Consider the following 21,097-nt stretch of genomic DNA (forward strand, 5'->3'; position numbering starts at 1 on the left):
GACCTGGTTGTTATAAATGCCAGACAAAACACAACAATTCCTGAACAGAAATTGCAGAATCTTTGGCAAATCTCTCATGCTGAAGCTGCTTGGAGTTGTATTTTACAGATTATTGCTACAGATATTAAAAAATATCTATCATAAAAGCAGCACTGTATGTTTTAAGACACAGCAGCTCAGTGGGTGGCTTTACCGCTCTACATATCTGATCAGGCATGTTTTCCGGCGCTCTGTTGACGTCATCTCGAAGCGACACAGGCCCCATTTTAACTCACATGTAAGCTCATTTCACTGTTTGCGTGCCTGGGGTGAAACAATTTTGACAACCGATACGTGTGTGCTTATTGTATTGTGTTTGATCGATAAACCACACGGTCTCTCCGAGATGAGTGCCCAGATTACTTGTGTCGGATGGGTGGGGAGAGGCGTTGCTAAGGAAACCCCAGACAAAGTAAGTTCATGTTCAGCTAGCTAATGCTAGCAGACAGGCGGCTAATTTGTCAACATGGCAGGAGATGCACTATATGCTACATTACTCATTTAAATGACCAATACTCTAAGCCTTTTGGCTGTAATTTACATTTCTAGGTGGCTTTAAAGATAATGTGTCCCGCGACACTGTCAAAATAAAATACATATTTTTTTCTTAATATAATTGAAATTACCCTCATTTAAATCAATGCTACAAAGTGACAAGAGAATTGTTACACTTCATTGTAGAAGAATTACAAACGTGTATTATGACGTATACTATGTAACCGGTTATAAGATAGTAATCGAGCCACTGAAACGATATTGATGCAGGAACGTATTTTAAAATGCATTTAAGGCTGTGGAAAAGTAATGAAATGACCGAACTAGACCAAGTTATTTATACACTTTAACTAGGAGGCTTTTAGGTCCTTCTTAAATCTTAATTTGTGCTGCATTAAAACCAAGTCAACGAATTAATTCTACAAACAGGTACTAGCAGCAGCAACAAGGTCTTTATTAGATCGAAGCCTTTCCAAATAAATAATAAAAAGTCATATCATTTTGTTCAATTATCTAACAGTTGTAACTTTTGTTTATTTGTACTTACACTGTTTGTTTAAGGATTCAACCCCAAATCTTAACAGAAGATCTATCTGTTCTTGCATCTGATAACAGCTTGAGACACATGAGCTTATCTACTTGTTTAAGCCACTTTTCTTTATTCCATTTCAGGTTGAGTTGAGCCAAGAGGAGCTACAGCGCATCATCACTGATGCAAAAGAGGAACTGGGGTATGTTGCAATAAAACGCACATTACTGCAGTGATCTATTGTCCAAATGTGAAAAGCATTACCTGTCAGTGAGTGCTGTCCCCTAACAGCTGAAGCTGGTGTCGGGTTTTTTTTGTTTGCTTGAATTTGATCTACTCTCCTAAATCAGGGACCTAGCTGCCGAGGAGGATGAAGACGATGATGAAGGTATAGCCTGTGAGGAGATTCCTGATACAGAGGACGTCGCTGGAGATCCAAAGGGTGACGATGAAGATGGAAAAGAGGAAGATGATGAGCTGGCAGAGTACGGCCTGGATAGATATGATGAAGAGGATGCAGGTGAGTGGGGAGGTGTTTATGTACAGTGTGTGTGTGTGCACAGACAAACTAATTACTGCTCATTCACTTCGCTTGTGTCTATTTAAAGGCAGCTGAGAGTCTGACTGTATATCTGCTGTCCGTTTGTCTTCAATTTAGCGACCGCTAGTCTCGGCGACAGTCTGGCTGGCCTTACCGTGTTCAGCTGTAATGAGGAGGATCCTTACATCACCCTCAAAGACACAGTGAGTGCACTCAATGATCACATGAAAGCAGATTCAGTATAGTCCCACTTCAAGTAGCACCTAGAGCTTAATTTCAACCACGAACAATTTAAGTAGAAATTTGTATTTCAGTGCAAGAATGTCATTAAACCTATGAAAACGCCTTCAAATTGTGTCTCTGATTTAGCTCTGATATTAAGGGGTTATTGGGCAAGAATAATAACTTTACAAAAACAACAGAAATCCAGTTCTTGCTGTGAACTTGTCATTGTGTCTTGTCTAAGCCACATTGCTCAGCTGTCTTTGTTCTTCCCTCAAGGACCAATATGAGCGAGAAGACTTCCAAATCAAGCCCGGTGACAATCTCATCCTTACAGGCAGGGCGGAGAAGGACTGCTGCAATCTGGAGATCCATGGTAAATATCTTCATAAGTGACACGATGAGAAGACACAGAGAAATATCTTCTTTTCTTTGGATGCTGTTGTTGTAGCTTAGAATATAAGCTAAATGCATAACACATGTAAACATAACAGAAATTATCAATATTTGTTGTAAACATTTTATTCTCAAATCTATACTAAACACTTGATCTCTTGCCTTCCAGTTTATAACTCCGAGGAGGACTCTCTGTATGTTCATCATGACATTCTGCTACCAGCTTACCCACTGTGTGTGGAGTGGCTGAACTTTGACCCCAGTCCTGGAGAAAAACCCGGTAAGAAAAATTCAGCTTTGCTCTCACAAACCTTGACAAAAATCCTGTTCCTCTCCAAACCAAACCTCAGTTTGTATTAATGTTGTATTGACATTTACATCACAGTAATGGATTTCAACAGAGATAGTGCTCAGCATCATATTTAATGTGAAGCTAACCTAAAACTAAAAGGAACTGTATCTATTTAATGTGCATGTGCCACTGTACTTCTCTTACCATGTTCTGTGTCCGTATTACAGGAAACTATGCTGCAGTGGGAAACATGACTCCTAAGATAGATGTGTGGGACCTGGATGTGGTGGACTGTTTGGAGCCAGTCTTTTCCTTAGGGAGTAAACAGGCATCCAAGAAGAAGAAAAAGAGCAAGAAGGTACAAGCCTGTTATTATACTGTCTTAAACAAGCATCTGCATGATGAGAATGGCGTCACATTGTAATGATTTTCACGCCTTTTTAAGGATGTGGTTTTTTTTATGTTTGACACCATTGATAGTCGTCTTGCTCCCCTGCATTATTTCCTGCTTTGTTATATATCATTAACACAATGCTGTGTGTTCTCGTTGATGCCAGGGGGCAGCAGCAGAGCCCGTCGAGGGCCACACAGACGCAGTGCTGGATTTATCCTGGAACAGACTGATCAGGTCAGGATACATATGTTTTTTATAGCACTGGAAAAAAAGAGAATCCAAAAATGCACCAGATAGCCGTCAGATGTGCGGAGTTCTACAGACGTATTTCCTTCTTGTGTTTATGTACCATGACTGTGTATGTGTACACTCATGCATCGTAGAAACGTGTTGGCCAGTGGATCGGCAGATGACACGGTTATCTTGTGGGATCTTACTCAAGGCAAACCAGCCACAACTCTGCACAGGCACACTGACAAGGTGAGTAATGAGACAAATAATGATGCTGGATGTCATTTAAAGTGTGTTGTTGGTGTTGCATCAGAATTTGCAGGCTTCAGCTTCTGGGATTTTTATTTTTATTTTTTAAATCTTTCAGGTTCAGACATTAGCATTCCACCCATTCGAAGCACAAACTCTGATATCAGGATCATATGACAAGTAAGTGTAACCTCAGATTAGTTTATAGAATGGGGTGAAAGGAAATGCACAGATTTTGTTCACAAAGATTTACATTCACAATGAGTTTGAGACACAACTGTTTTTCTTTTCAGGACAGCTGTCCTGTATGACTGCCGCAGTCCAGACAACAACAACCGGACCTGGAGGTTTAGTGGTCAAGTGGAGCGGCTGACCTGGGACCACTTTTCACCCTGGAACTTCCTGGTAGATGCTCAAATTATTCTGCTCTATTTTAACGGAAATAATCTAACCACATTCCTTTTTTAAACGATTGTAAATATTCATTACAAATACGCCTGGTGTGTATGCTTTATGGCCATTGTGCAATAAACCGTGTTTATCCCGCTTCTTCTAATTCTGTCACAAGCTCAGTGGTTAACTTGAGTTTGTGGTCGCGTTTCAGGCCAGCACAGAGGATGGATTCATCTACTGCCTGGACGCACGCTCAGATAAACCGGTTTTCACACTGAAGGCTCACGACGAAGAAGTGTCAGGTAGGAAGTGGAAGTAGAAATGCTGTAGCGGTGCGGTCTAGCCATCATTCAAACAGCACCAATGATTCGGCACTTGTTGTTCTGCAGTGTGTGGTGAGACAGTTGGTCATGAGTCATTTAGGGAGGATGAAATGATGGTTCAACATTGTTGGTACATACCAGAGAAATATGCAGAAACTTGTGTTTTCAGTCAGTCTTTGAAAACATTTTGATGAGCCCGGTGAGGAACAGCCAATCCTCTTACATGTTTTCCACCATTTAATTAGCATTTAGGTATTGTGAGTGTAATCTTGAATACATTTCCTTCTGTAAATTACTTTGATGGACAACTAAGCGGATCCTTGCCCATGCTTTGATTCTAGGTTTGCTTCATGGAGGAATTCAATTCTTTCAAAGGCACATTGACTGTACAATGAAAAATCTAATCTCAACAATTCTGCAGGTTTGAACCTCAGCAGCCAGATCAAAGGATGCCTGGTCACCTCATCAGCTGACAAACACGTTAAGATTTGGGACATTTTGGGCAATAAGCCCAAACTGGTGCACTCACGAGACATGAAAATGGTAAGAACTTACACATGCAGCATGTACAACCCAATCTATTTGTAGAAGTATTTTGCAACGTCAAAGTTATAACAACTTACTCCCCGACCTGTTGACAGGGTGTTCTCTTCTGTGGGTCATGTTGCCCTGATCTGCCCTTCGTCTATGCCTTCGGGGGACAGAGGGAGGGCTTGCGGGTTTGGGATATAAGTGATGTTGCAGCAGGTATAGTTTCTTTCCTTTTTCTTTACATCACACACTTAAACATCGCAAAAGGAAATGCTGTTCATTGAAATCATATTCAAAAGTAAAATAAGGGTCTTTACACAGTTCAGCACTGACCTTTATTTATTGAGTCAATAGTTAAATTGCTAATGCTCACATGTTAATTGTGATGTTTCCTTTTTAGTGGTTGCGGTGTTTGGCAGCCGGGAACGCTTGGTGCCGAACACGGGGTCACAGGTATCCGGCACTGCAGCCACAGCAGAGATGGAGGTTTCCCAGTGACGCGCCAACAACCTGTAAACATGAATGAACTCTTGTTGCTGTGTTCCTTCATAGTGCAGTAGTTCACGCAAAAAGGATTTAAATAAATGATAAATGCTGCATTTCCTGAAGGATTTGAAAGGTTGACCTGAATGCAATCTGGACCCAACATACCTGAAAAACGTGTTCAGCTTGTCTCTCTGCACAGCTAACAACAGTAGCAGCAGGCACACTTGAAGTTGTGTTAAGAAAAGAAGAGGCATATTTTTCTTGTATTCATATTAGTGAATATTACAAAGACTCTATTTGGGCTTTTTATTTGGAAGCAGTGATTCAAATATTTGAATGGTTCGGAGATTGTTTTCAGTTTGCCTTTCTTTATACATTTACAAATGTAATATGCTACTTAAACTATTTTCACATCAACATTGCATACCTGGGTTTCCTGGTATAATGAAATATTAAAAGAAGCCTGTGTTCTTACATTTGGCCAAAGTGTTAAAAAAAGAATAATGTCTATTCAGTAAATAAATACAGTTCATAAAATGTGTAAACCTTTTGTTCTTTGGAATCTGTGACCCTCGGATGTTTTTCATCATAGTGGAGGATGCAAAGCGTTCGTGATATTTCTGTCCTCAAATAGATCAAACTTGAGGTCAAATTGATAAAGTTTCAATTGAGTGTTTTCATTTACATAACCTACATAACCATCAAAAACAGTAATTGAATCAATACAGTCGATTATTTATGCAATACATATTAAGTGATCTCTTACCTTCTTCCAGTTTAGAGTTTGAATCCCACTATTTGTGTTTTGTGAAAATGTTACCCAATATGTCATTCCCAACATTGCCATCTGACGCTATGTAGAAGATTGGCCTTTGGAAAAGGTGTTAAAATGTGTTACATTTACACTCAGAAACCATTTCAGAGGACACATGACTGCCTTAGTATACATGTAACGTCACTAAAACATTATTTAGCCCTGCAAAGTAAAGAGTGGACAAAACTCTTAAATGTGTTTCATATAAATAAAAGTTTAAAAATAAGATACACAAGAAGTGAATCGTTTATTCAAGCGTATAGTGCACGTATCCGTTTAAAAAAAATAATAATGTACTGTGGTAAGATTGGGGAAACGGCTAGTTGTATTCGTATGGCTGGTAGTGGAACTAAACTGAGTGAGTCTGAGCGCTAAGACGGAACTATTATAGCGGTGCACACCAGAAAGTAACTCCACAGAGCTTAGCATGGCGTCGGGTCATTTGTGCAAGCTGCACAGTCTTTTAACGCGACTTTCTAACGGCACCCAACTAAGACACGTACAAAGTAAGTTCTGTTGATATCTGAGTAACAAGGTATTTGATGGAGGTTGTTATAATTTGCCGTGTTTAACCATTAGCTCATCGGTGGTGGGAGTAAAAGCTAACGGAGGCTAACCTTGAGAATATGTTCAGCAGGTAAACACTTGGATCTGGCTTGCACTTAACGGATGTACTGTGTATTTTCTGTAATACACAGTACAGGATCTGTCTGGGGATTCATGCTCTCAAGTGTGGTGTTTGATTCCTAGCTGAGAAGCTGAGAAGTCCCGTGAAGTGTGTTAAATGCACGAGTTAGTATCTGTGTGTCTCACCTGTCATTTCTGCTGCAGCATGTTTGGTGCCAATGCGACAGAAGTCCAGTATCAGTGGTCCTTCACTTGATACCCCGAACTGGTACGTTAAGACGTTAACAGCGTGTATGTAGTAAAACACGCTCATATATTTAGTCTAGCTATGATTCGCACTTAAACGCACCCATACAAGAATAATAATAATGTGAATAAGATATTGTGATCAGGACAATAACCTCTAATTTTCTTTTATGTAGTAATGTGGAAATCGGTGTGACTTCAGATGGAGGAACCATAGTGTGCTACCATCCCGCTGTCGACGTTCCCTATGAGCTGACCCAGGTAACAGAGCGCTGTCTAGCCTCATGAATATCAATGTGTTGGTTGTCACTTCATCTGACACAGCTGATACTCCTGCCTCTGTCTGACAGGGCGTACATTTCATTGCTGGAAATAAACATAAAATGTACAGTTGTGTAAGAGGGAACCTCGTTCATGACGGTGAATCTTTGCAGCCTATAGAACGACCAGACCCCCTGAACAACTCGGTTGAGACCCACGACCAGATTTTAAAGGCCCACCTCAGCAAGGAGGTGCTGAAGGACAGAAAAGGGCCCACTATAGAGGAGCTAAGCAAGATGTTTTTCACTACCAAACACCGGTGGTATCCAGTAGGACAGTAAGTACACTCATACAATAATCTTGTATTTTTCTGCCTTAGTATGGATGTAGTGCTGCCCTATCAGGACTAGATGCCAATTTTGATAATGACACTTCTTGTAGGCTTCTTATAGTCCTTTTTAGGTTTCCACTGCACAATAGGTGTGTCTATAACTGCAGTATGTATCTGAAGCAGAGTGTAAGAGCTGAAAGAAAATATATATCAGAGAGACATCAATCGAAATGAATTCCCTTCTGTGTCACTGTTCACAGGTACCACCAGAGACGCAGGAAGAAGGATCCCCCAAAGGACAGATAGTCGAAGGCCAAAGTCACAAAACGGCAAATGATGTTTGTGTTTTTGTCACAATGATGTATAATAAACTGTTGAATACTACGTAGGTTGTCATGAGTTTTTAAGTCAGTGCTACTCCAATGGAACAATAATAAGGCTTGGGAATTATACTTTTATTTAGTTTCGTCTACTCTGATACTGTATAAATGTGCTGCACTGGATTTTAGGGGCTTTTTTATAACAACTACTGCGAATAGAAACCTAATGGACCGGCACCAGTATACCATAAAACAGATTCCTGGTGAACAGATTGTAGCTGGGGAGTAAAAGTAGTTTTGATTATCATATTTGTATGGAAAACAAGAGGGGTATTATATACTTCAGTGATTTTTGTATCTCAATGTTAGTGTCCCAGAATATACATGAGTTTGCTGAGCTTTAATATTTATTCATAAATACTATTCTGTGCCTGCAAGAAAAACAAAACTGTAGACGAGTCTTTTATAGCGTGGTGAAGGTCTTGCACACCACAACACACCACCACACAGGTGTACAACAATATGATTACAGAAAACAGAAAATGTATCTCCAAATGAACAAATACTGACAAAAGCTAGTGTATTTTACAAGTCTGATCTCTATAAAAAGATAAAGACTGAAAGAGATTGACACCCACAAAGGTGATGACATTAAATATGTAGGTGGTCATTTCGAAGCCTTTTTTATGTGCTGCACAGGCGGACCTTCTTATGCTCTACCCATGTTTGTATGTGGTAGTTAAAAGCTGGTTCTCACCCACATAAAGCATGTACCTTAGCTATAGCTATAGCTTTTCACTATCTATTTTAAAATACCATGAAAAAGAGAACATTGTCATCGCTCGCCAACAATCTTTCACTACATGAGGCAGGAACAGAAAGTAATAGTTTTTTTAATTACTGATTTTCCAACTGAGCTATTCATTTTTATTGAGACAGTTTTCAACCTTAAAATACGTTTTCATTATCTGTATCACAACAAAGACAAACTATGCGTAAATAGAAGATATATAATCTTCCAGCAAATCAGAAAAATATGCAATAAAGGCAGATTACATTGGGTAATGCAATAGCATATCATTTTGTTTATACTATTTTGTTTTATGCAATTTATGAAAGTTTAAGGAATAAAAAAAACATATGCTTTCTTTAAAAAAAATGCCATTTGTGAACAAGAAGCTTTACATTCAGTTTATAATGTTGCCAGTAACAACTAAAACCAAGAAGTAAAATTACAATTACTTTTTATATTTTTATAAAAAAACAATCTTGAACAGCAGCGTAGGTCCTTACGTCATCTGAAGCCACCGGAAGTGAGAGTTATCTGGCCCCGCCCCGGCAACTCAGTCAATCCAACCTGAAGAGAAGGCGAGTCCACGGCTAAAAATATAATAGCTAACACAAGATGACCGGTTTGCCTCGTAGGATTGTAAAGGTACACTTTACACCACGTATTGTATACATGTCTTAACGAGGCCGTGTGTGGGTATTGTTATGATCGGTTGGTGAGAATGTGGACGCACAATTACTGCCGTCTGACGCGTAGCCTGACGTTAGCACGATTAGCTCTTATCTAGCTAGTTATCAAGCTAGCTCGCTGGTCCGCGTCTGCGAGTGTTTTGTTTGCCACTTCCGTTCACTCGCGTCTGCTCCCAACTGTGGTTTCATTTTTGTTGTCGTACTTAAATTATAGTTTTCACAACACGGGGTTGCTAATTTGTACTACGGATCAACAAATTATGACAATTTGTCCTAGTCGCCATATGAATGGATTCGCGATGTTAGCTAAGCTAACGCTAGCTTAGGTGATTGGTACACATGCCTGGCGATGATGTGTACGCTGTTCGTTGTGGCCTCGAGACATTGAAGTGCTTGTAATTAGTGAAACATATTTGTGTTGCTTCTGGTGGTCAAACGGAAACTAAAATTAGAAATAAATGTAAGGCCTGGTGCGGTCTCCTCTGTCAACTTCGCCCGGCCAGGCCCGTCTGTGGGCGCGATCAGCCTTGTTCCGCCACATCGAGCTGCTATTTCTCGGGTTTAGCAGGTTTTCTCACAGCGTTGACTCAGTGAAAACACGACACGAGCTTCCATTATGGGAAAACCTGTACTTTTGGTTTGCAATCTTAACGAAAGACGTGCACAATCGTTACCACGCCATTAATGCAGTTAACGTCGTTTGTTGGCTGCCGATGTTTTGGTGCACCTGCTTTACCAAATGCAGAAATATGTAAAACGTTCCACTTCCTCCTTTTGTGTCGCACAAGTCTGTATTGATTTGCGGTACTCCTCAGAATTATCCAATTCCACTAATAATAATATAATTTGTACAGGCCCACACAGCAGAAAAACGGCAATCACCTGAGTACTGAATTATTGTAATCAAATGGATCTTTAAAAAGTTAAAGCTGAAACAGTCAATTAATCAATTAGATGATTGATTGACGCTCTTTAAACGTGAATATTTTTTGGTTTCGTAACCCTTTCTTGATATTGAACAGAATGTTTTTGGAATTTATGCACATTTTTCAAATTGTTTTCTGACAGTTTATATGACAAATGATGGAGAAATTAATACATTTGAATGAATTTGAAGAGTTTAATGTGGTGTTTTTAGATTATAGTAAGTCTTTGTGCAGTACGTCACAATTGCTCCGTCCCTCAGCTGCCTTTTAGTTCCTGTGTTAAACGGTAGATTGTGGAATGTGGTTTTGTCTGTGGGTGAGTTTGGAAGTGAGTGTGTGACTAAGCAGGGCGAAATTGTTCGTCTCCGTCCATTATATACTCGAAAGTCTACACCTACTCAGAAATGTCAACAACAGTGTTGTGTGTTTCTCCTTCTGACCACACTCAGGAGACGCAGCGGTTGATGGCGGAGCCTGTTCCGGGGATCACGGCGATGCCAGACGAAGCGAACGCACGCTACTTCCATGTGATCATCGCGGGGCCTCAAGACTCTCCCTTTGAAGGAGGCACATTTAAACTTGAACTATTTCTTCCAGAAGAGTATCCCATGGCAGCTCCCAAAGTGCGATTCATCACCAAAATCTACCACCCCAATGTTGACAAGCTGGGAAGAATATGTTTAGACATTTTGAAAGGTAAGAGAAACTGATGGTAAAATGTAAATATACAGGCCGCATCGATAGGAACCACACTTTGCTTATCGCAGGATTTTAATTTCATTGTTCTTAGTTCTTTTAACCCTTTCACATTACAGTGCTAATATAAAAATATGACCTATTTGCATTTAATTGAACATTTCTGTAAAAACCTGACATTTTTATATTGTGGATGAAATGAATATTCAGATAAAAAATTTAAAAAAAGAATAGAAATTCACATTAGCTGGCAACTACCAAGAGCAGAGCAGCAGTGAGGTAGCTAAACGTGGTCTACGGTGATAAAGGGAGAAATAAAACAGTGGGACATTGTGGTTCATTGGCTCACTAATTAATAGCTCATATTTGATTCATTAGAACTACTAGAGCCAGATGTTGTTTTCTCGGCTTTAACACTCATTCACGATGCTTGCCGCCTGACACGAGCAACCGGTTTCTCATTTTGCATATTGTTCCAAACTTCCACTCTTCCAGATAAATGGTCTCCGGCTCTACAGATTCGCACAGTGTTGCTATCTATCCAGGCGTTATTAAGTGCTCCCAATCCAGATGATCCCCTCGCAAACGATGTTGCAGAGCAGTGGAAGAAAAACGAAAGCGTCGCCATTGAAACAGGTGAGGATCAGTTGGCGTTCTATTTCAACACTCTACACTGCACTGAACTACACGGCCACGGCCACAGGTGGTCACAGATGATTTAGATTCATCTGGCGGTGTTCTCATGAATGGGAAACAACCCAGTCGACCAAGTCGACAACACAATCTGTCTGTAAATACAGACAAATGTGCCAGTAAGTCAGCATGGATGGAGTCGGTGCAGTTTTGGTGTCTGTAAATCATCTGACTGAGATAACAGTGTAATGTTTTAACTGGCCCCTGTGTTGCATAAGGAGATGGGTTGAGAGTAGTGCTGACAGTCGTTTATCCCGTGATCTCTGTTGTGGAGCAGAGAGGCCTGGCTTCATGGCTGGGCAGCCCTGCACACGGGCAATAAAGTAGTTACTGTTAAAAACAACACTACTAAATAGCAGGCTATGTTTTAAATTGTATGGTAGGTGTGTGTAGACGTGTCTTGTAATTGTTGGGTTTTCTGTGGCTGAAGCTTGACTTTTTGCTGCCGTGTAACTATCCAGAGCTACGTCTGTTTCTTATACTGTGTATTATATGATCTCTCATTCAAAGGCTCGGTTGTAATCGGAACAGAACCGAAATGTAATTTAGTCTAAATGTATTTGTTCACCGGCAAAGAAAAACATGCTGCAGTCTTTGCTGTGCAAATTGTTTTGATTGGGCTGCGTTGTGCGTTAACCCGTCACAAATTGTTTTGCGTGTTTGGTTTGACACACAGTCCAAAACCCCAAAATGTTCGAGTTAGAATGATAAAACCAGTAGACCTAGAGATTAGTTAATGAACAAAACATTAACCGGTAACTAATTAGATTATTTAATCCATTATTTTTACACCAAAGAGCATTGGTTCCAGTAGATGTGAATAATTTCTGCCTTCATTGTTTTTGGGGTTTGAACCATTTCTGGAACAAACTGAGCTCTCTGAATATGTCAGCTTGGACTTTGGAAAACAATTTTCTAACCGAGCGATTATTCCATTATTCACGAAAATAGTTGGTGGATTAATTGATAACAAATCTAATCCTTAGCTGATGCCCCCCCCCCCCCCCCCCCCCGCTGTTGGCACGTCTGCCTGCTAAACTTTCTGAACAACAAACTGATCATTAAAACATTTGGTAATCCCTCTTCTGTGACTGACTTAATTGTTTTGGTTGTGCATTTAGAAATACTTGGGACCGGTCGGTTGCTTTCGGTCCGATCCTCTGTGCACACTCTGCAACGCTTTCCTTATCCACAGTCCTGCACCGTATCGTCCTCACACCCTCCACCACCATTTTGTCTTTCTCTGTCTCCCCACAGCCCGATCATGGACCAGGCTCTACGCCGGCATCACCGAAGTATAGAAGAACAGACGCGAGGCTTCTGAATGTGATCCACAAAATGTACTCCTATTCTGTCAACATTCAAATTTAACAGACACAAAAAAGAAAAAAAAAGAAATGTAAAAAAAAAAAGATAAGTCCAAACCTATTTGAAAGAAATGACAAGATGTACTGCTGCAGACCTCTGGGTGACTTATTTTCCTCTTTAAGATGCGTTAAGTGTGTGTGTTAGCCTCTCTTTATTTTTTCTGTGTTGCTATTTAAATGCATGGACAGAGAACGACACCCTCCCAAACTACAGTCTTAAAAATAACATGTTGTCCTGAACAAGGCGCATACTGGTACGTTTGCAGAATACACATGCATCATTAAAGCTCTTCTTCTTTTAACACATGCATCATTTGTCAACACATCTGCATGTCTTCAGTGAGAGATGACACACTCTGGTGTACAGCTGTCTCCCACCAGTACTAAGCAGATGGAAAACATGAAGACCAGTGATGAAGTTTGCCGTTACTCTTTTTAGGGAATGCGAAGAGTTTTTTTTTTTGGGGGGGTGGCCCCTTGCGTTCAACAAGAAGGTTAGTGTGTCTGTGCATACCAACACGTCTCAACACTGAGTACCTAGCTGGTGGTGCAGCTACTGTAGTTCATCTCGAGAGCACACCTGAGCACAGAGGTGGACCGCAGAGACTTATTATCTTGTTTGTACAATTGGACCAGAGCTCCACACAGGAAGTGCAAACTCGTAAACGTTCAAAAAGACGCTTCCTGTAACTGCAGCGTCAATTAAGTTTTATTTTAACGAAGCGGCTATTAGACACTGAAAAGACAACCAGAGGGGCTCTCAGCGGGCAGGGACGAACCGTTTTCATCCACAGACAACTGAGGGAGGTTGATCCCAACATTTTAAATGTAAAATAAATTAGAAATCCCCCCCTTCCCCCCCCCATCATCATCTCTACCAGTAGAGAATACACAGTACTGAACAGCCACAGCTAACATTCAAAAGCCTGGAGTCCATCCAGTGTGGATCTATGGCCCCAGCAGATGTCATTTTATCTCTCGTCATCCTTTTCATCTCGGTCTTAGGTTGGTAGAAAAAGACAGGTTAGCGTGTGATTTAGATGCTCGAGCCCAATTAGATGAGGATTGTGTAATTATTATTAATCCAAGATCTCATGATTTAATGTCATGTAATGTTACATCAAGCGGTCTGTGGTTTCAGTGAAAGTTGGACAATTTGGGGAGGGGTGAGCAGATTAGTTCCACATGGTTTAAAAAAAAAAGAAAAGAAAAAGCCATTCCCAACACATTCAGAAAGGTAGAAAGACGCAACTTATTTGTGCTGAAAAGGACTGAAATGTGTTGAAAATGTACTTTTTTAAAATTTTCTTAAAGGGTGTAGGTTGTTGAGCTGTTTTTATTTCCCTTTATTTTAACTGTCTGTCCATGCTATCTTTGTTGCTTGTTCTCTATTTTATTTCCCGTGTTACTTTATTAAAAAGGCATGTACCATAACCAAACTTATATCACGACGATTCAAATTAGTTTCCTTCCGGGTGTTTTTGAGAGTCGGGGCGTTGAGTTGTCTTTAAAGGGAAAGTTCAGGCTTTTTTTTTCTTCTTCTTCTTTGAAGGTGTCGTCGTCGTCGTCTGTATCAAAGTTGTCTTTCACCATGATTTTCCAGAGTTGGCCTCACCTGCTTTTGCTCTTTCTATGATACTGATCTGTGATGATTATGCAAGTGCATTGAATTGATTGGGTCATTGTGGTGGCAAAAAAAATGATATTACAAATAAAAAAGTATTAAAGATTAAAGGCTATTACAGATTTTCTATCACCTAGAGTCCCTTAAAATTGCACACACGACATCTTGTGGCTTCTTCACGACATCTTTAAACTTTCCTTTTTGAAAAGGTGAATGGTTAGAGGCATCAACAACCGTAGATGGGGGCTCAGACCCTCCACGATCATATTGCTTCTACATAGGAAACATCTGAGGGACGACTAATGTATTGTAGTGACGGTATTTTTGTTAAGCTTTAGTTTTTGATTGGGCTCTTTATTAAATTCCTGGTGTTTTGATTAGATCCGTTTGTGTCCCGTCCTCACCCAGAATTAACCGTTTCTAACTGCTGCATTTTACTAAAGTCTGGAAGATGGAGCTCAGCTTAAAACCTGGTTAACGTAATGTTTCCCTGAGGGACTTGACGGTAGTCACTCACTGGATTTTTGAAACGTCTAGATCAAAATATCGAGAGAACAACCTCTGATTAAACGGCTCCCATGTCTAAAAATGAAAAAAGAAAGCTCTGCCGTTAAGTTTTAGTACATTCTATTTTCATAGGGATAAGTATGTAGCCTCAATCAGTGCCACTTACTGGGGTTCATTTTGTCCGTCCCTAGATGGGCCTTTTAAAGAACACAAATGTCAACATGAAACAAGAAATGAACACAAAACTCTTAAAAAAAACATCTCCACCTGGGTTTTTAATGATCCTATTATGGATTCTGCTAAGGAGGATTTACAAAATGGCCCCTTACATTTCCCCCCCAGGCGCACATCTGAGTCTGAAACACTAAATGATCCGAGGATTCCTGGGCGTGCTTCAGTACATTTCATAGATTCACACTTTTGAATAGAGCAAGTCAGCTGCTGTAGTGTGACTCTGTGACAAAAAGGAATATTCTGACATTTCGTTGTAGGAATATGGAAGTGAAGATAGATCGTAAGATTGGGATCTTATAAGCGGATACCTGAAGGAAACGTAATCACTACTTGTTGCATTTAAGTACCACTACATTGTATGAGTATTTTACTTTGAAAACCACCTGTTAATGTGATTTTACATTCAAAATTCACAGGGTTCTACACAAATGTGTGTTTCCTGTTGAGACATGTCAACGTATGTGCTCGGAAAAGGTCTATTTCTCCTGCTGTTCCACAGAATGTCACCAGATGGTGCTTAAACACATTTCCTGGATCAGACGGCTTCACACCTGTTAGTTGCCATAACTGAGGTGCCTCATTAGGATAATTATGTTTTCAAGCGTGGGGCACGTGTTCTTCCTTTTAGGGTTTACATTCATTCATCATAGACGTCTTTACATTGCATCCTCTCAACAGTATCGGTCCCAGGGTGATTGTCCCATCAAGATGTTAGGATCCCTGATCAAATACAATCACAATACACCGAGTCTTGGGCAATAGTTTTATAGCGTCCGCCTTCCCACGGGAGGCACCTATCCTCCATGTTTTTTTTTTTTTTCATGTTTCCTCACCAGAGACGAAGGTTTCACAATGTTTTACGATCATGGCCTGGTTTATATGGCAACAGTGAGTCATTCAAGCTGGTATGCAGCCTTTTCTCTGAGTGGAATTGCAGGAAATGATTCCCCTCACTATCTGAAACACCTGACAAAACATTAACTCGTCTCAGAGGCCGTCGTCTCTCTCGCGTTGTCCATCCGAGTGATATTGAGTCACTCGAAGCAAATAAACACGTTTCATATTTAAAAATATGAGCTCATATGTCAGCCAGTACTGATACAGAAAACGTGGTTAGGTTAATAGTAATGTCTTAATTTCTTAGTTACGCGTTCAGGCTCTGATCTAGTGTCATTTACATCACATTTTATGGTTTGTTTTTGACAACTTTATAGGACAGATGAATGAAACGTATGACAAGAGGCAGAATGAGACGGTCACTTGGCAGAGTCTCCGCTGGCAAAGGTTCAGCAGGAAATCCCTTGTAAATTGTTTGTACGTATTAAATAAACTATATATAATGTGTTAACTAGTGAGCTTTAGAGGTGTGTTGGATTCTGTTACCTCTAAACAGGACCGGGCTTGCGGCTTCACCCTGCTCCCATGCTAAGCTAACCGGCTGCTATAGCTGTAGCCTTAACGGACCGATATGAAAGTGGTGTTAATCTTCTCATCTAACCCTCGGCTGAAAAGCAATTTCCCAAAATGTCGAACTATTCCTTTAAATAGACTGTTGCAAGGAATCAACTTGCAGTGTAAATGAACTTTTTAAGAATGTGCTTCCCTTCTGTACAAAAATGACGTATTTAATGTCACTTTTAATACCTTTTTTAATGTGATTGTCTGTTTCCACTCTTTTCGGGCAATTGCTCTGACTCCTGTCTAGTATCATTTGAAGATTAGAGTAACTGTAACACAACAACAACAAGTCTAGGCAGAGAACCTTGAGACTGTAAATACACTTGCACTTGAAATACCGGTTGAAATAGTGCACAAGAGCAGTGCCATAGGAAATAATCATGAAGGGTAAATTGACAGATGAAGTGTTCCCGCGGCCTCATGTGTCAAACATGTATAATATGTAACAATACTACAGCTAGTGATCGCTGCCACAGATGACGTGGAGCCAGCATCCTAAACATAGCCCTGCTCCTCTGACGGATCATCTCTCGCTGTGATTGCTGACAGCAGGTGAGAACATGCTCGTCACATGCTGCTGAAGTCAGTAGTTGTGGTGCGTCTTTGTGAAGTGGAGAGCTTGTTGACATGATGGTTGTATGTCCCTTCTCTTCTCTACTCGCTTTTCGCTCTCTCTTTCTTCCCTCTCCTCTTCCCCATTTAATCCCTCTTATTTTCTCTCCTTTCATCCCCACTTGTCTCCCCCTTTATCCTCCTTTCTTTCCTTTCCTCATCTCTTTCACTTTTTCCCTCCTCTCATCTCCTTTATTCCCTGTCTTCTCCTTTCCTCTTCTCTTGCCTCCTAAATTCAATCTTTCTTCCGCTCCTCTCCTTTCCCCTTCTCTGATCATCTCCTCTCCTCTCTCCCTCTAACTTCCTTTTCCTCTCCTCTCACTTTCCCTCCTATTCATCTCCTCTTTCTCTCCTCTACCCCTTTCTTCTTTCCCTCCTTCTTCTCTCTGCTCTTTTCCTTCTTCCACTCTTGTTTTCCTTTTGTTTCCCTTTCCTCTCCCCCTTTTTACCTCTAATTTTTTCCTTCCCACCCCTCTTCTCCCCTGTATTTCTCCTCTTCTTCTTCTTTTCCTCTCCTCACTCCCTTTCCCTCTTCTCATCTTCTATCTTCCTTTTCCTTCCATATCCTCTCCTTTCCTTCAGCTTTCCTTTTGTCTTCTTTCTCTCCATCTTCCTGCTTCTCCCCCCCTCCTTTCTTCCGTCTCTCCTTTCCCTCTTCTTCTTTCATTTCTTATCTCCTCTCCTCTGTCCTACTGCAGATGAAGTGAAGGGGGGCTGCAAACAGAGCCCACTCACCTGTACCTTCCTGCTGTTGTATAACCATCTTTGTTACACTTAAATAAAGATAAAAGATTACTCACATGCGGAAAAACAAAAGACCGCAGCCAAAAAGGAATCCCTCCTTCGGCCACAGCAGTTATCTGGAACGACTTTAGTCTCATTCTGTATCAAACTTTTTTAAGAGTTTGATTAGGATGCTCTCTACCACAGCTGTTATACAAGACGGCTGCCGTGGAATACTAATGCAGTGCTTAGTTTGCTGTAAATGTAAATTAGGACTGAGCCCTTTCAGACATTTTTCAGAGCTAGGAGTTACAAATCGTACTCTCTTGTGGTGTTAACTAACATTTTCCTCGTTGAACAGTTTAGTCTCTTGAACCTGAGGCCGTTTGTACATCCTTTACTCTCTTTATCTCTCGATGTGGTTTGTCCCAAATCTATGTGAGTCCACTCAAATTCACTCATAAAGGTCATTCCAGCTGAGGTGTGCTTCACAGAGGTACACGGGATATTAACGCAGCAGTTAGGAACACATATTTAGCAGGGATTAGGAAATACACAATCAGTTTAGAAAATGTCAGCACTGTTAAGAACAAACATTGCAAGTCCCCAAAAGAGAAACCTGAAAGATGTTGACGTTCATGATCCTCAGAGGATAAATCTTAAGCCTTTTCATCTATTGTTGTAGTTTATTAAGTACTTTGCTTCCTAAGAAAATATAGAAACTCCTGACAATCCCATCAGCTGATTATTTTTAGTGCTAATTGGTAGATGTTAGCGTGCTATGATGCTAAATTAAAATGATGAACGTGTTGGACATCAAACCTGCAAAGAATCAGCATGTTAGCATTGTCACTGTGTGTGTGTGTGTGTGTGTGTGGTGATGGCTGGGATTCCTCTTCTGCTCCTGTGACTTTTTCATCCATAGTGAGAACAGGTTGTCCTCAGCCATCCTTCCACTTCCCCGCACTCTCTCTCTATATATATATAACAGCCACTGCAGAAAGGGAAAGAAGAGAGTGTGTGTGTGCGTGTGCGTGCGTGTGTGTGCGCCTGCCTGCCTTTATGTGTTTGCAGAGGCCCCCGAATGCAAGGGAAGCCACATGTTATGAACGAGAGACATGTGCGCTGCCACCACTCTATCCTTTTTCTTGGTGTAGTTTTAACTCTAACTTTTTAAAGTTAAATGGCCGCATGTCCTGTAAAAGTTATTTTACTAAAAAAAACCTGCTCCTCCCTCATTCTTCACACCTTTCAGCTCCACCGTGCCAAATCAAGACATCGTGCAGGAGTCTTATTCTCTCGTCTTTTACTCCTCTCACCTCCCCCCATTCATCTCCTGATTATTACTATTATTATTATTAATAGATAATTAGATGGCACAGGCTCTATAGGCATACAAGAAAATCAGTATAGGGATCTAGGAAAAGAGGCAAGAGCGAACATCCTGGTCATAATTAAGCAAAGATATGTGTTTAATTAATGATTCCTAACAAGTAACTCTCTTTGATTTGTGTTGAATTTTAAGGGAAAAATAAATCAAATCTGATCACACACTCAAACACATACAGTACATACTGTCGTTAGGGGCGGGGGGGGTAGTCTCGCCCGGCAGTGTTAAATATTTATAATTAACAGTCTCCAGTCATTGAATCTCTTTATGGGGCCTGAGCAGGGACACCACCACAGACATAAAAATAAACCCCCGGCTGTGCACTTATAGATTACAGTATCGGAGGGAAGTCTGCTGCTGACGGTGCTGATCAATAACTTATCAAGCAGTGTGCTGATAGAGACCTTTTAGTACTCAGGGTTCAATATGTCTCGTCTGTTTGGCTGATTTGTGCTTGAGTGGGTTTCTATGGAGATTAGATCAACACAGCGTCGAGATTTATTTGCAGATTATTGGGACGCCAGGTCGCGATATTTGACAGCACACATTTCAGCTCCTCAGGATCGGTAACACTGACTCGCCCGACGTAAAACTAAACGTGAAATATGAATCCACTGACGTTTCAAGGTTTCAAATCTGTGAGTAGAGACGTCAGCTTTCAATCAGAGGAGGTGCTGACCTTTGAACTTCTAATGCTAAAATACCTCGACAACTATTGGATGGACAGCCATAAAATGTCACATTTTTTACAATGATTTATTTTATTCTCACACACCTGCAAAACTAATCACAATCCCATCAGCCTCAGCTGTACTTTATGTTTATTGACTATAGCACATGTGTAGCATGCTAACATGCTATACTGCGATGGTGAACATGCTAAACAACTGATAAGCAGCAGCATGTTAGCATTAAGCTCAAATCGTCTCTGTAGAATGGCTGTAGACTGCCTTATTGATTGATCATTCAATTGTTTAAGCTCTTGTAGTTATATTTATTGACCACTATCACTATTATAAAATCAAATCGGATTGATTGATTAGCACTGAACTGAGATTTTATAGATATAATAAACCTTGCACACCAAAAAAAAAGGACTAAACTGACCATCCAGTCCGGTTTTACCCTTTAGTCGGTAAAGAAGCATGATTCAACACGCTCTCAGTCTAATTAGCCTCAATCAAGAGGGAAACACCTGCTGTTGGCAGCTTTGTAAGCTTAAGTGGACTTACTTTGTAAAACAACAAGTATTGTCCTGTGAGGTGGTGAGTAAATGATTTTCACATGCACCTCTAAACCCCCGCTTCCTTGGCACACATGTTGTCACATCGTCTGGCACAGTTTGGAGAACCACGGAGTCGGTGCTGGTTATTATCAGGTCATTGTGGTGATTATACCTTGAGCATCTTGATAAACACCAGTCAATCTCCAGCTTTGGTGTGATTACACTGGCAAATACAGCACGCATTTATAACGCGTGATCTAATTCCCAGCCGTTGTTATTTAGCAGCTAACAACCACAACACAAACGGATCATGTACGCTCACCACACAATGACGTCACTTTGAATTGCAGCCATACGGTACTTCCCTCCCTTTCTCTCTCCCTCTCTGTCTGTCTGTATACAGGTCACCTTTTCTTGCATAACAGCTCATTCATAAAACAGCA

General features: G+C 40.6%; 3 protein-coding genes across 3 annotated transcripts; all 3 read left to right on the forward strand.

The window, feature by feature from the left end:
• Window positions 1-264: 264 nt before the first annotated feature.
• On the forward strand, window positions 265-6,144 carry pwp1 (PWP1 homolog, endonuclein). Its single transcript, XM_079184064.1, has 15 exons — window positions 265-451; window positions 1,207-1,265; window positions 1,414-1,583; window positions 1,722-1,807; window positions 2,106-2,202; window positions 2,392-2,502; window positions 2,742-2,872; window positions 3,072-3,142; window positions 3,292-3,388; window positions 3,507-3,568; window positions 3,682-3,793; window positions 3,993-4,083; window positions 4,526-4,647; window positions 4,746-4,851; window positions 5,036-6,144. The coding sequence occupies exons 1-15, from the start codon at window positions 386-388 to the stop codon at window positions 5,131-5,133; spliced, it is 1,479 nt and encodes a 492-aa protein (XP_079040190.1). The 5' UTR covers window positions 265-385; the 3' UTR covers window positions 5,134-6,144.
• A 196-nt stretch (window positions 6,145-6,340) lies between these two features.
• mrpl42 (mitochondrial ribosomal protein L42) lies at window positions 6,341-7,784 on the forward strand. The gene is made up of 5 exons (XM_079184186.1): window positions 6,341-6,441; window positions 6,767-6,830; window positions 6,985-7,069; window positions 7,243-7,406; window positions 7,661-7,784. Exons 1-5 carry the CDS (start codon window positions 6,363-6,365, stop codon window positions 7,704-7,706), a joined length of 438 nt encoding a protein of 145 aa, XP_079040312.1. The 5' UTR covers window positions 6,341-6,362; the 3' UTR covers window positions 7,707-7,784.
• A 1,266-nt stretch (window positions 7,785-9,050) lies between these two features.
• On the forward strand, window positions 9,051-12,963 carry ube2nb (ubiquitin-conjugating enzyme E2Nb). Its single transcript, XM_079183377.1, has 4 exons — window positions 9,051-9,155; window positions 10,575-10,821; window positions 11,317-11,457; window positions 12,772-12,963. Exons 1-4 carry the CDS (start codon window positions 9,126-9,128, stop codon window positions 12,813-12,815), a joined length of 462 nt encoding a protein of 153 aa, XP_079039503.1. The 5' UTR covers window positions 9,051-9,125; the 3' UTR covers window positions 12,816-12,963.
• Window positions 12,964-21,097: the final 8,134 nt, after the last annotated feature.

Source organism: Pholis gunnellus, assembly GCF_910591455.1.
Source record: "Pholis gunnellus genome assembly, chromosome: 22".
Classification (NCBI taxonomy): domain Eukaryota; kingdom Metazoa; phylum Chordata; class Actinopteri; order Perciformes; family Pholidae; genus Pholis; species Pholis gunnellus.